The sequence below is a fragment of the Poecilia formosa genome, unplaced genomic scaffold (genome assembly GCF_000485575.1).
Source record: "Poecilia formosa unplaced genomic scaffold, Poecilia_formosa-5.1.2 Scaffold186, whole genome shotgun sequence".
NCBI lineage: Eukaryota > Metazoa > Chordata > Actinopteri > Cyprinodontiformes > Poeciliidae > Poecilia > Poecilia formosa.
Genome location: NW_006800125.1, coordinates 938,377 through 953,737, shown reverse-complemented (window position 1 = coordinate 953,737; position 15,361 = coordinate 938,377). Strand labels below are relative to the sequence as shown.

The 15,361-nt window shown below is 40.9% G+C and overlaps 1 protein-coding gene across 1 annotated transcript; it reads left to right on the top strand.

The window, feature by feature from the left end:
• Positions 1-9: 9 nt before the first annotated feature.
• On the top strand, positions 10-15,268 carry espl1 (extra spindle pole bodies like 1, separase). Its single transcript, XM_007566094.2, has 32 exons — positions 10-591; positions 740-828; positions 1,014-1,316; positions 2,275-3,030; positions 3,305-3,406; positions 3,682-3,793; positions 3,915-4,042; positions 4,131-4,324; positions 4,442-4,687; positions 4,821-4,965; positions 5,254-5,413; positions 5,561-5,700; positions 6,118-6,252; positions 6,372-6,488; positions 6,568-6,739; positions 7,590-7,718; positions 7,822-7,978; positions 8,108-8,217; positions 9,540-10,672; positions 11,165-11,573; positions 11,752-11,883; positions 11,999-12,212; positions 12,295-12,482; positions 12,589-12,716; positions 13,056-13,178; positions 13,363-13,512; positions 13,615-13,782; positions 13,892-13,996; positions 14,097-14,212; positions 14,311-14,394; positions 14,722-14,886; positions 15,011-15,268. The coding sequence occupies exons 2-32, from the start codon at positions 748-750 to the stop codon at positions 15,210-15,212; spliced, it is 6,504 nt and encodes a 2,167-aa protein (XP_007566156.1). The 5' UTR covers positions 10-591; positions 740-747; the 3' UTR covers positions 15,213-15,268.
• The last annotated feature ends 93 nt before the right edge of the window (positions 15,269-15,361 follow it).

Sequence of the window (15,361 nt, the reverse complement as noted above, 5' to 3'; positions counted from 1 at the left end):
GTTTTTTGAACATTTAAATTCAAAGAAAGTATAGTATTTTTGGTCACTAGATATTCATGCTTAATAAAGTTTGTTTGAAGCAAAATTAAACATGATAAATTGTAAAAAAAAAAAATGTTATATTTTCTCTGTAACAAAGGACACCTCTTAAACATCTCAGTTTAGCAGTTTACCAAATGTTTAAACCTGTTGCACGCTATAAAAACGTGAGGAATAATTGTAATGAAGACGTGCTATCTATTTAAATATCTGAAAGAAATAGCCGAAACATACTGAATATAGTTAAAATATAGTTGAAATATACTGATATACCTATAAATCGATATGGGATCTTGCAGTCTATTCTTAAACAGGCTTGTGCATGTTTCTTTAAAAATAAAACGCCCATAATTCCAAGCGTTTTCTTGACAGCTTGTGATTGGTTCGCTGAGATCGTTCAAAAACAGAGCGCCGCGGGTGCCGTTGGGAAATGGAGCACAAACGTAACTGAAATTTTCATTAAAAGCTCCTTCTGAAACTTTTGTTATGAGGGATAGCTGTCTAATTTTTCGGCCGTGAGGACAATATTTCCGCCAATAGTGAACACATCAAGTAAGTTTATGCTGCTACTGTTTTAAAACTTTCAGACTTTAGCTAAATACTAGAGTCGTATTGAACCGCGGGGACATAAATGGTAGCTAGTCACTTTATTAGACACGAGTTGGGCAAGTGGTATCGTTTAATGATTCGTCTTTTACAGGAGCCGACATGAAGTGTTTGAAAGTGGAAGACTACATCAAGCGGACCGTCTCAGTTGAAGAGACGAGGCTTTTGTCTCAGGAATTTGAGGTTGGCATAACAACCAAATGCTTAGATTTTACCTGCAGATTTACGTGAATCAGTTCGACTGTAAATTATATTTTCTAAGCATTAACTAATCAGTTACCCTACAAAAAATCAATCCATTGTGTGTTAAATTGACTCATATTTTCTTACACTAAAACGTAACCGTGTTTCTTTTTCATCTTCTTTAGAAATATGCGAATAGCAATCCTGGACTTCATGTTCGCGTACTATGTGACAGGATTATCAGAGCTTGTAATCATCAGCTTGGACTTGCATCCTGTCACTCTGACCACGCCAAGGAGTTGGTGACTTTGGTGGAGCTGGTTCTTCGTGCCTATGATACTTCTGTAAAGATTGTGTCGCGGCACAGTCCGTTGTATATGGAGATGATCCTTTTCCACGTTGTCAAGAACCTATGCTCCTTAGGGGAATACGCTCTTTGCGGTCAACTGGCTGGAATCCTTTGCTACAGGATTTCAAAAGTACAAGAGGTGTGTATCGTCGACCGTTGCAGTCATCTTTGACTTAAATGTTGTTTATTTTGGGTTTTTATTAATACATTTTACATAGGAACAACAGTTGTTGCAGCCTCCAACAAGTTTATGGCATATTTCTGGCTATAATTTTGAAAATGCTATTAATAATTGGTAGAGATTATTTAAATAGTTAGGTCCCCTGATATCAATCCAGCTTTTAGGCCCTGAGATTGGGACTGTTCCAGAAATTTATAGTTAAGTGGTGTTTTGTTTAACAAGTTTTGTTGATTTGAGATTGGATTTGAGAATTTAAAGGTTGTCCTTCTCCTTGATGATTTATCTTTTTGTTCAACACACCTCTACCACAGCTGGTGAAGACAACCCTCAGCATTATGCTACCACCGCTATGCTTGACAGTGGTATAGTGTTAAAGTTTGAAAGCCTTGGCACCTCCAAACATATTCTCAATGTGATTAGTTCTGTCTGATGATTGCAAATAAAGGTGGGTTGTCGGTAATTATGTGCAACCCATTTCTTCTACAAGTTTCAGATGAGCGTTATCATAATCATACTGAAAATTTGTGGCTTGTTGTTAAAAGCTTGGTCTTTGCCAAAAATATACTAATGAATTCTACAATATTTGACAAGAAAAATGATAAATTATCTAGCCGCAATTATGCCAGAAACTTGTCTACAGAAAGCATGTGGTTGAGGTGCAACATGCTGAGATAAGACAGAGGGAACATGTATTTATTTTTCAACCTGAGAGGTAGCAAACTTACAAATTAAAACTTTTGAGTTTTTGTCAAAATCCTTGGAATATTGGGAAAAAAACAACAGTCCAGTTATCATTAAAAGCCCAAAATAATATATTCTTGCCGATGGAGAGTCTACATTTTTGACAGGAAATGTGTGTTGTTGTATCCATACTTGCTGACATTGTTGGCTCTAATGTGTTTTGTGTTTTTCGTAGACTGGAGAGGATTGCAATGTTCTCTTGCGAAGCTGTTTCACTGTGTTTTGGAACGGCCTCTCTGCTGCTAAAGAAAAGAATGCACTGAATCCTCGGGAAAAACTGCGCTGGCAGATTCTAACTTATAGCTTCTTATTGTTGCTGGAGTCAGAAACCGAGACTCCTGTTTCCTTGAAAGCCTCCGAATACATGCAGGACGCCATCACTGCATTTGAGAGTAGCCTTGAAGTCCTAACCATGGACGGTGCTTCATATCTCCTGGAGGAAATAAAAACGATGATTAACAGAACTAATGCTGGCAGTGAAACCTGTGAAGAAGGGGAGAAAATGCAACATTTACCATTATCACGTTATTATGTGCTATGTGAAATTATACTGCTGTCAGTGAAGGCAATCTGTAAGGTCGGCTACCATAATCTGGCCCGATGCTTCTTGACCGACGTGGAGAGGATGACTGTGAACCGTGTTGGCTTTCCGACGACGCCGCTGGTTCTCTGCAAATGGGGAGTAATGATTCACTCAGCAAAGAGGGCTGACGAAGAATGTCGCGAGGCTTTGAAACACTGTGCTAGAATTTTGAGATCTCTTTCAACTGAGCTGGACTTCAGAGAAGGTCACACAGTTCTTGAAGTTTGCAACCTGTTGGTATGGGCTGTTGAAAATGGACACAGCAAAGAGCTGAGTGGAACAGAGCTACTGGCTCTGTTTTCATTTCTGGAGGAGTACCAAGAGCGGACACTGAGAATGCTTGATAAGGTTAGTGTTGCCTCCTGATGGCTCATTGTTCCTCAATTCTGGTCCTCAGGGACCACTGCTCTGCATGTTTTAGATGTTTTTGTTTTATAACACCTGAATCAAATGATTGCTTGACTTCCTCTGCATCATTAAGTGCGGCTGCATCCTGTTAGAAGGGAAAACACGCGGGGCAGTGGTCGCTGGAAACTGGAATGAGAGACACTGTATTAAGTTTAAAGATCTGTGTTCAAATAAACTGTAGAAGGAAAAAATAATAATTTTCTTGCTTTCCCAGGTTTCAGAATTGAAAGTGGTGGGGGAGAAGATGCGAAAGTCACTTTGTTTGAACATTTACTATGGCTTTGCATTGGCATATGAGAGCATGAAGACATCAGAGGTAAACTTTGCATTTAAAACTGTTTGCTAAACGTAAAAAAAAAAAAAAATGTATCAACAAAAATAAAATTAATATTTTGTGATCTCAGGTTTTTGAAAATCTTGCTGTGTAAGCTTTTCTGAAGTTCAAAAAGCTTACACCAAATCAGATTTTAGAGTTTCATTTTTGCCTTTTTGAAAACATGAACAAAAACACTATAAGAATCAACACACTGTTTGATGCACACACTGTTTGGTTTAGAGTTTTTATTAATACATCTGATTTGTTGTACTTAGCTGGAGGACGGCGACACCCTGGACAGGATTCTGCTCTACTGCAAAGCAACAACTGGGCTGCTGATGACTGAACTTCACAAGTTGTTAAATGAAAGCCTTTTAAGCAAATCAGGTGACCGGTTTGTTTCTTTTCAATATGGATCGTCAAGTCGACTCTGAAACTGTTGCATCATTTTATGACCACCTGAATGTAATTTGACTATCATAGCTGTTGTGCATAATTTGCCTTCTAGTGGTTGCAGTGAGCAATTTGGCTTGTTGCATGTTCAATCGGCGCCTGTATGAGCAGGCTTTCACGCTGGTGGAAATCGTCTGCAAGGATCTGATCAGGAAATGGCCCAACACGCTTTCAGCTGACAGAGTAAGATACGATCCTCCCTACCAGACTGCAATTTTACAAATACTGTGTATTTAGCTTAAATGTTTTTATTTCTGTTGTGGCACACCAGCTAAGTCGACCCTTCATGCTGGCTGTGCAAACTTCGCGGCGGGCTGGAAAACTGCAGCGAGCGCTTGACTGGATCATCCTGTGGCTGAAGGCCCTGGGGGACCAAATCACGACTCTTATGGCTGAGCCCATCTCTCTTTGGGTCAAAACAAAGGGTGACGGTGCCAGTAATGATGACGAGGATATAAGACTCGTGTACAGAAAAATAGTATTTATATATATATAAAAAAAATTTTTTTTATTTTGTATATATGTAAACTTTGATATTAATTTTTTTTTAAATGACCTTGCATTTGTTTGTGTTGAATTCAGGACGTTACGTGATGGTTTTGGTGCTGACGTCCTTGAGGAGAAAGTCATGCTGTGCCTCCTGGACGAAGAGCTGCGGGCCTATAAGGAGTCGACCAGAGACACGGCTCAGGAACGTTACAACACACTCTGTGATCTACTGGACATCTGCCAGGAGGAGAGGAGTGCTTACCGACATCTACGTGCCGTCTACCTCTGTGAAATGGCCCAAGTGGTGTGCTTCCAGGATTTCAGTGAGCAAACTGACTGGTAATCATTTTTATTACATAAAATATAATGAACCATCATCTGCAAGTGTCTTTTTTTTTTTTTTTTGTCTTTTAACAAATTGATACCACAGAACTATCTTGATTAGTTCTTGTTTGTTGTTCTGCCAACACAGCATGGCCGTTGATTTCACCAACGAAGCTTTACGGCTTCTTGACGAAGAACCAGAGACTTCAGAAAATGCTGACAGGCTGAAAGATGACAAAGCACAAGCCTTACTCTGGCTTTATATTTGCACTCTGGAGAAGAACCTGCAGGAGGTGATTGCTCCTTTTTTTTTGTTTTGTTTAGTTTTTTTTGGTATTACAAAAATAGGAGTGATGGATGGAGGCCAATTAGCTTCAACGCTACTACTGTGTTTTTCGCAACTAGAAATGTTAGCAGCGTTGTGTCTGTGCTCCGTCAAACTGAGTTTTGTCTTCTTTACAGCACCTTTTAAGCCTAGAAAGGGCAACTTTTTAGCGTCGACCCATGTCTAGTAGTTTAGACTTCAGCTTTGGGTCAACACTTTTTAAAATGTTGTGAATTATTTTCTTTTTTTCCACCAGGCCATTGAAAATGATAAAAAACGTAAACAGCTGCGTGAAAACGCAGAGGATGCGACCAATCCTATAGGCAACAATGACTTTGATTATGAAGACAAGCAGAAGACGCAGGACAGAACTCTGGTGTACGAAGGGCTTCATCTGAACCTGTCTGCAGAAAAAAGTAAGGCGGCTGATTTTTATTTCTCTGCCCGTCTTAGAATTTTAATTGACTTTGGTTGCAGATCCGGAGTCGTTTCTGTAGGCTTATTGGTTTTTTTCAGTCATGAAATACAATATGAATAAATTCCTTTTTTCGCTCACTTTTAAGAGCTGTGTCAGCCACTAGAAAAAGCTCTGGCTGTCTGGAGTGGCCTTTTTAAGAATCGAGCCGTGCCTGCTGTCAGAAACGCGAAGCAGACCTGCAGCTCCATATCTTCTGCTGCTGCTCTCTTCAGACTCATTGGGAAGGTAATGACAGCAAATGTATCACAACTACTGCGTCTCCTTTGCCCGTTTTCCGTCTAGCTGCAAAATTAAATGCATATTTATGTAGAAGATTATTAAAATAAAGTGGAAACACCTAATTAAATTGATTTATATGTTTAAGTATGAAAATGGACTAAAAATATTCACTAATGTGAAAAGCTCAAACATGTTTTTCAGTGTTTCTTTCATTATGTCATCGTCCTGTTTTTTTATGCATCATGGGTTTAAAAAAAAAACAGTTAATCTTGACTAAATTGAATTAGTTGAAGGTGTTTATTATTTTAACAATTCTAGAAAGAGAAACTACATTTGATCTTGAAACATTTTATTGCATGCATTTGTGAATAGTTTCATTGCATTAAAAGGTAAAAATTATTTTTTTTTTTCTTTCTGATACAGCCCCTGAAGGCTCTGGAGGCGTACCGTCTTGTGATTAAATTTTCCCGTGAACTTGCTGATACTGGTTATTGTGCTGCAGCTCTCTGTCAAACAGCCAGCATCCTCCTGGACTTGGGCTCTGCTGACCTAGCTCTGGTGAATGTTTTTTTTGTTTGTTTGTTTCATTAAATAAGTGGAAAATGGAACAGGTAGTTTTTTGTTTTTTCTTAAAACTGCCATATAACTATTGCAATCCACTTATGATTTATCTCAAGGCCCCGATAGAGGAAGCGGAGAAAATGCTTTCTTCAAACACCAAAGATGATGGTCCTCCATTTCTCTCTATTCTGGTTGTCTTGTTAAAGGCTCAGTACTTCTACAGTGTAGGACAGGTATGCAATCTTTGCACATTCAACATGGTTTATTAGTCACTTTACTGTACTGATCCTGTGTTTTTTGCCTATATTTTAGATCAGCATTGGACTCCCTTATCTGTGCCAAGTGCTGGAAGAAGTAAACGACGATAAACAGTCAAAGAACTGGTACCTGCTGCGAGCGCGGACCCTGCAGACCTGCAGCTCCTATTTGAATCTGGACGTCAGTCAGCTGCCTCAAGCCCAAAGAAGCCTCATCTCGCAGTTCGGTGAGTGGAGGTCATACGCAGTAGTTCTGCATCTAAATGTCTGCAAACGTATTCAGAACATTTGAACCTTGTTTTTTTGTTCTAATACTATAAGCTTCATTGTGTTTTAGTCATATGTTATAGATCAACAAAAAGTAGCACAAAGGTGAAGAGAAGGGAAATGGGGATGTTTTTAACATTTTGACAAGTAAAAAGTCTTAAGTTTTTATCAAAGAAAAAGAAGATGTAGATACAAATGCATGCCAAATAGTATTCAGTTCACTCATTACTATGAAAAATCACCTAATTAGTCCAACTGTAACTTTAGACTGGGATGAAGTTTCGAGCAAAGTTTATCCCAACTATTAATATGATATCCATATTTTGGGTGAAATATCAGAAGTTTGATTTTTTTTTTTTTTTTTTTTAATTCATTTAAAATGGCCTAGTCAAAGTTCAGGCCTAAATCCAATTTAAATTTATGTAGCAACTTGAATACTGATTATCAGATGCCATCTATCCACTCTGTCTGAATTGAATTATAAAGCTACTTAGCAAAGACAAATGGGCAAAACGTTTTCTCTGTTAATGTGCAGAGCTGGTAGAGACACAACCCTAAAGACTAGCTGCTGCACTTGCAGCTAACCCTAAAGACTAGGGTTGCACTTATTTTATATATGTTCTCCTCACCACTCTGCACTACTTTAGTTTGATCTACAGCATAAACCCCACAAAACATCCCCTGACATTTATGGATGTAACCTGACCTATGAAAACGTTAAATGGGTGTAAACACTTGGGCAAGGGACTGTATTAAGATGATTTTCTTTTTTTCTTAAAGCCAAGTAATGATATGTTGTGTGTATCTCAGGTATAACTTCTCCTGATACTGCCTTATATGAGGGACTTAAGCTTCTCTGCAGCTTGCTGATCACTTTAGTGGGAAAAGGCCTGTATGGGAACACGACACAAAATGAAGAAGTGCGCTTTGTTCACCAAGGTATTACTGAAAGACATTTTCCCCCCATAACAAGACTCTCTTCCTGTTTGTGGCTTTTGTCAGGAGCAGCCAAATCTCATCACCATCTCTCGTCTTTAACTAGGAGAAAACCTGGTCATGAAGTGGCAGCTGCTGTCGGAGCTGCTGAGCTCCACTGTAAAGCTGGTCGCCGTGCGGAGCGGCTCTGGCGCCATCAATGATGCCAGGTTCCAGTGTTTAGAAGCCCTGAAACTGGCCATCAAGCTGCAGGCACTCAGCCGGTATGCAGCTGGAGCCACACAGGGCTCCGATTGTAACTTGGCTATGTTAGTTGATTTGGCACAAGTAATGCAGTAAATCTATCAAGCAGTTAGGTTTTATCTTGTTTGCTTTGCATTTATTTCTTAAAGATGTGTGGAGTTATTGGTGCTTAAAGCAGAATTGGAGCTGATGCAGGGGGAAACGGAAGAAAGTCGAACGGATCTGAATTTTGTCAAAACCCTCCTGGAGCTCGACACAGGTATGTGGACGCACTGATGCGTCGGTTCAAAAGGAGCTGCTTTCCTATTGCTGGTACATCAGAAACTATGAATATTGAAGCTCATACAAATATGACATGTAGACTTAAACATGTTGGTCTTTATTTCTTGTAAGTTTGATGATCATAGATCATGGATAACGAAAACCAAAAATTCAGTTTCACGAATGATTAGAAAATTGTGAAACTAAAAGGACTGGATCTTCTCTTAAATGCTCCCTGTCAGATTTTCTGTAGGATTTAGATCAGACATAAAGAGATGAGAATGGGGGAAAAAATTTACTTTTTTTTAATTTACATTTTTATATCTTTATCCTGAAAAAATACCTAATTTTGACCTTTCTGGCCAACAGACTATTTAAACTCCTTTAATGTTAGAGTTTAATATCAAATCCACTTTTACAAGGCTTTCATGGCTTTTGGAAGTGGCTCTGGGTAACATCCCCAACATGGATTTTTTTAAAAAGTGCTTTTCAGTATATTCATCCTTGTATCAAAGCAAAACCTACCTGGAGTGCAGGGTGTCCATGCATTCTTAAAAAGTCTTAAATTTGGACTATAAAATGTCTTAAATTCATAAAAATTTAAGTTGGCCTTAAATTTGTTTATCAAAGGTCTTATATTTTTGTCATAGCAGAACTATGTAATGTAGTGTTTTATTTTTTTCTTCCCTGGCCTTTTCTGTCACAAAAAAGTTTGAGTTGATTGTAAACATCTTAAATGCTTCTTGAGGCTAATAACTAGCTGCTAATATCCCCTTGGTTGCCACCCAGCCAGCTAGCTTTTTTGCCTCCATCATGGGCAAAAAGCCAGGCTCAGTTTTTGCTATTATTGATTGTAATTGTAAGTTCCCCCAACAATCGAATAGATTTATAGTTTTCTGGTCTTAAATTTAATCATGGAAGCATTAAAAATGTCTTTTAAAAGTCTTAAATTTGACCGGCTGTAATCTGTACATATCCTGGAGTATTTTTGCTGAAAAATTTGATCGTGGACACAGTTCCAGTTAAAATCCTGGTATAGTTCAATAAACTGCATCTTTACATTAGTTATATGAGGAATTGGGGGTTTTTCTGGCATCTCTTGCTTACTTGTCCCCAAGTAGCATCTTGCAGAATTAGCAAGACGCTATTCTTTTTCACAGTTTTATGCTTAGCTTAAATTTTTTTTTTTTTACTTCCTTTTCCTTTCGTCTCAGTGTATGTGGTGACTAGATAAATATGGGTCCTCTGAGAAGCAGAATGTGACGGGATTAGTAATCATAAATTAATGGAACCACTCTTGCTTCTTTCTCTTTCCCTTAGATTTATCAGATCAGGTTAAAAGGACAGACGTCAAAATCAAACCGAGAAAAGGTCGTCCTGCTCAAAGACCTCAGTCGCCTCTTCCATCCATGGAAAACGAGCTAAAGGACATCTTGAGCATCAGGTGGAGCGCCAAAGAAGTGGTCATGAAGGATGTGGCCAGCTCTCCGCCCCTCAAAGCTCCACCTCTGCGCTGGCTCTCCTCTCTGACCCATGAACCTGATTGTCAGTGTTCCTGCTGCTCAGAGCCGTGTTTGGGCCGAGCCTCGGCTCACTGGGCGGCAACGCAGGCGGAGCTCGCTCTTCATCTTGACCCAAATGACCTCAGTGCTACTTCTAAGCTTCACTGGGCAACTTTGGTCTGCTGTAAAAACGTGACCACGCGACTCAAGGAGAAGCTGACTGAGCTCTTCCCTCCCTGCGACCCTGCAAGAGGCATCTCCAAACCGTCCCTGATGCAGGACGTGGTGGGCTGCGTGTACCTGAGCATGGCCCAGGCCGAACTCCAGACGAAGGCCAACAAGGTCTCTGGCTTGTGGAAAATACTAGATGCCGGCCTTGCATTTATGGATTCCACATCCTCTCCTGCGCTGCGACCTGTAAGGGCGCATTTGATGGCAACCAAAGCCATTGCCTTACTGATGAGTTTGGCTGCCAAAAAAGGCTGCAGGCCTGAGGAGTTGTTTTCAAAGGCCTGGTCGTGGAACGCACCAAAGGAGCTGAAGGACATCGAGTCCTGGGAGAAATCAGTCCCACCTTCAAAACTAAAGAAGACCAAGGCCTCCATTCGAAACCCGGACGCTGCAGAGAAAAAACGGGAACCAAAAAACGTCAAAGCGATCAAATCCAATAGTCAATTCACCGGCCCCTCAACCAAAGCAAAGGGTCTGGTTCCCATGACGCCAGTTGTTGCAAAGTCCAAGTCCTCTTCTGGCGTGTTTGATTTCAACACGGTAGTTCCTACTTTGACTTTCACTCCTGTTCAGAATGTGCAGTGCTACGCTTCGGTACAGAAGGTGTCGAGGAGTACGACTACTTTCCAGTTTCACGTGTACGAAGACGCGTCACCAGTTCAGAACAAGGTTCCTCCTGTGCCCGCCGCTCCAAAACGGACCAAGAAAACGCGCTACAAGGTGAGCAGAAAACAGATTTACTGTCGGAACATAAAGATGGTTAGACACCTCTCAAGCAAATAATTTTATATATAATATCTATATTTTTTTAATTACTTGCAGTGGAGAACAAAAAGTCTTTTGTGCCTCTTTAACTTTTTCATATAAAGATTTTTTTTGACAATTTACATAAAACTGCATTTAATCATATTTTTAGTTTTTTTATATATATTTGAACTCTCGTTGAGCAAACATTGGAAAAGAAAAATGGTAAAAATGATTCCAACAATGCAGACATTTTTGATGGATTTTTGAAATTTATTGTGACACTGATGAATCAAAATTAATAAATTTATCACAATAATTGATGAACATTATGATAAATGTCTGCCTCCACTTTAGCCTGTAATAAATCTGTTTTACTAAAGTAAATCAAACTTCTCAATGATTTCCATTTGTTCAAATGAACTTTTAGATGTTCTATCAACAAACTGTCTCCTCATCTTGTCACAGGTTGAGTTTAGCGATGAGAGTGACTCCGACGTAGCTCCCCAAGCAGAGCTCAACGTGCCTGCAGATGTGCGTAGAAATCGAACGTCTAGAAGAGCTGCTGCTAATCCTAAGACGGCCACAGATCCACCTGTGAAGAAGGCTGCAACCAGGAGGCCGACCAGGGCAAAAACGAGCGTGGCAAAGCCTCTTCCGGCCTCTTCTGAGGACGACGAGGCTTTGCTTCGTCGGCCTGCGTCCAGCAGAAGAGGAAGAAGCAGAAAACAGACGTCCAAGACTGAAGAGGAGCAGGATGAGCCGGACACCATGAGGACTATCGCGGAAGAAGCTGATGGTGTCCTAGACATAAGCATCGAGCAGCTCAGGACGTCAGACGCTGAGGAGAATCAGTCAGCTGCAGCTAAAGACATTAGTATGTGTTTGTTGATCCTGAAAGGAAAAAGATTAGAAGAGACTAACGTCTGCCATCTTTAGTTTAGGTTTTAAAACAACTTCAAGTGTTTTGTTTGAGTATAGAGCTCATTGAGTTTTCTTGATCAGAATCCCAGTGTTTTAAAATCGTGGCTATTAAATCTTTCCTCTGTCCTCAGACATCGACTTTGAGGTATTGAGGAGGGATATGTACTGTGATTTGGAGAAAGATGGGCTGCTTGAAAAGAGAAACAACAGCCGTCCAACAGAAGATCGGTCAACCAACATCGCTCACGCAGCCGTCACGCCAGGTTTGTGACTCTAAGTTTCTTTTTTCTTTTTGATAATGTATCCCTGTGCAGAGTTTGGCTAATAGAAATATATTCCTATTGAAAAGATTGAAGTTCTGTTTGTTTTGGTCCTCAGACAATCTTTCCGTGGAGGACGTTCAGGCTCTGCTGCACTCGGCGCTGCTGACTCTTCATCACTTCCCCTGTCCAACAATCTACCCAAGCCTCTGCACTCTGCTGGCCCTGACCACGGGGCAGAGCGACCCTAACAGCACAGCAATGTTGCACGTCCAGTCGCTGGGAGTCACCAGTCGCCATCGCACAATCCGCTACTTAAACAGCTCTCGCCTGCAAGTTCCTTTATCAGTTACTGAGCTGAAATTAATGTAGTTAATTTTATAAATTAATTTTGCTTCTTTTTTTTAAATCTAGAAAACTGAAAAAGAGGTCCAGCAATTTATCAGAAAAAATGGACGCTCTGAGTCTGAATGAGCCCGGTGTGACTGAAGAGAAGCTGTGTCAGATGGACGACATATTTTCCTTCCCCACTGCAGACTTCTGTTCCTTCCCCAAGAACCCGTGCCAAGAGTTCACCCAACAAATCCAGCAGCTTCCACCAGGTAGACGCCGTTTATTCTCCTAGAGATCAAAAGCTTTTTAATTTTAAATATTTTTCTCTGAACTCAAACACAGATAAACGATCCTTGTGTTTATCTCTGTGCTCAGGAGTAACGGTGTGCTTGATGTCCGTGCTGGGAGTAAAACCAGGGGAAATGGGGGAAAGCTTAATGCTGACACGTCTGGAGAAGGACTCTTCCCCCATCACTCTTCATATCTCCACTTCCAGACAAGAGGTTAGATCGATTACAAATGTTGTTTTACTGTTTGAACAACTTTCATCAAAGAATGTGTAGAAATCATGATCTAAAACGGAGTTTTAAATTTGGCTCAAGAGTTTTTAAGTATGTTGTCTTAGCCATTATGTCGGCCGTCAGATTAGTAAAGCTGCATTCACTGAGTGTAGCTGAGCTCAGGTCGACATCAACGAATCAAAGTGTCTTTTCACAGAACAGAAACGCTTACAGACTTTTATTAAATTGTTTGTGAGAGAACCATTTGCCGTCTGCTAAAATGATTGATTTGTCGTGACGTTTTGGTTTTCTATACATGAACTTGTTCTTGGTGTTGTGAAGCTCACCATTCGGTGGCTGGTGCAGGAGATGGACAGCATTCTGGCAGAGCAAAAGGTTGTGAGCTGCGTGGCTGAGAAAGCCAAGTGGTGGGAAGGTCGCCGAGCTCTGGACTGTCGGGTTCAGGTAAAGGTCTTAGAGGCGTCGCCTGATATCGAATGGAATTATGAAAACTGAGTTGTTTCGGGTTTTTTTGTGTCCAATACTCTTTATTATTTACAAAATACTCAACTACAGAGAATATTTAATATTCCGTAGTTTTCACTTTTGGGTTCTTATCAAATTTTTACCAATTAATGACATTTTTCAGCAACTGCTAAATGAAATGGAGAAAATGCTCGGATGCTGGCAGAGCTTTCTTCTTCCACTTGCACAAGATCCACAGCTCTCCGATCAGGCTAAGGAACTTCGCAAGGCTTTATCTAAGAGAGGAGTCGCTGTGAGTGAGAAGATGCTGAAGGTATGTTGCTTCTTTTTTTTCTTCTTCTTCTTTCCTTGGAGATTGAAGCTGTGGTCTGTCTTGTTGTACCTCGACAGTTAAACCGCATTCTTTGTCTCTCAGATTGTGCTTTCAGCTTCTCACTCGCTCTGTGAAGAAGATCTTAAAAGATTTGGATCAGGACTTTCCCCGAAGTGGGACACGGCCTGCGATCATCTTTTCCGCACAGCAGCGTCTCAGCTCTCGGAGAGAACGGAGGCCAAAGGTCACGTGGTTCTAATCCTGGACAAGGTCGGATTGTCCCGCATGACCGACTCTGTGCTGGTCAGAAATAAAACGGAACTGATTTTTCCTTTGTGAAAAAGTGTTTGACGCTTCCCGCCCCGTGTTTTTAACGCAGTGTGTTCAGAGGTTGCCGTGGGAGAGCATGACGGCCCTCAGGTCTCACTCCATCAGCCGGATGCCTTCACTGCATTCTCTGATCGGACTGAGCTTTCAGAAGGAGGTGAGATTTAGATCATTGGTACCGTCTGCGGTGCTGATCCAACTCGTAGCGCATCATTTGTGTGTGGAGATGATTTAACGGGATGCGTTTCCCTCGTCAGACGGATCCTCAGTCCGTCCTGAGGCAGGGTGTGGACCTGAAGAAGGTGTTTTACGTTCTGGACCCTGATGGCAATTTGAAAAATGCTCAGGATCGGTTCAAGGAATGGTTTTCCACGTGAGGCAGATATTAAATGAGACTCATTTCTGTCGCCAGTCTATTTTCTGCCCCGTTACTGATGACCCTTTTTTTTTATTTTTGTCTGTGTGTGAAAGTAAACCGGGCTGGCAGGGTGTGTGTGGTGTTGCTCCTGACTCAGGACAACTACAAGAAGCTGTTGCTTCCCAGGACCTGTACATGTGAGTTTGAGATGAAATTCTGATAACATTCATTAGATGTACAGTAAGACTTAAAAATGTTTCATCAACTTCACTGTATAGTCAGTTTGTAATGTTTCATCTGTAGCCCTGTCAAAAAAAAAGAATAAATAAAAATCTTAGATGGAAAACAACTGCTACTCATGTTCTCAGGCTTTAACTAAATGGAAAGAAAAATCTGATTTATTGAAATTTGTATGAATCTTGCGCAACTTATGAATCAGTTGGTAGAAACAAAGCAGTTTCTCATTTAAGTGTTTTTTTTTTTGTTTTTTTTTTAAACTGAATGTCCCTCTGTTTGTGCCGTAGTTATGTGGGACATGGAGCAGGAGCCAGGTTCCTGGACGGCCACGCGGTCCTCATGCAGCAGATGAGGGCTGCCTCGCTCCTTCTGGGCTGCAGCAGCGCGGCTCTGGCGGTCAAAGGCAATCAGGAGGGACAGGGCATCATTCTGAACTACCTCATATCAGGATGGTGAGGTGGAGCTTTCTGCTTGCAATCCACATTCAGTAATTCATTTCATGTTTGGGACGACTGTGTGTGTCTGTGGCCTGAATTGTTGCGATGTCTTTAAATGTGTTGTTTTTTTTTCTCCTAGCCCCTTCATTTTGGGCAATTTGTGGGATGTAACTGATCGGGACATCGATCGCTTCACCAAGGTCCTGCTGGAGTCCTGGTTCTCTGCAGGCTCCGGAGCGCCGCTCCTGGAGTTCATAGAGTCATCGCGTCAGGCCACGCACCTTAAATACCTCATAGGAGCAGCACCCATCGCCTATGGGCTGCCCATCCACCTGCAGTAGGGCTGGAAGCCTTCAAATACCTAACAACAAACAAAATAAACATTTTGTTTATCCAATCCCATGACGCTTTATTATGAATACTGAATGTTTTTGTTTTCTAACCCTAATTTTGTTTTTGTTTTTTATTTTGTTTTTAAAATTGCTGCATA

What these genes read in the sequence shown, in the direction of transcription:
- espl1 (XM_007566094.2), top strand. Translation starts at nt 748, where the DNA reads ATGAAGTGTTTGAAAGTGGAAGACTACATCAAGCGGACCGTCTCAGTT. An exon ending in AGAGCATGAAGACATCAGAG is followed by an intron (nt 3,407 to 3,681) that starts GTAAACTTTGCA and finishes TGTTGTACTTAG; the next exon opens with CTGGAGGACGGCGACACCCT. An exon ending in CCTCCTGGAGCTCGACACAG is followed by an intron (nt 8,218 to 9,539) that starts GTATGTGGACGC and finishes TCTTTCCCTTAG; the next exon opens with ATTTATCAGATCAGGTTAAA.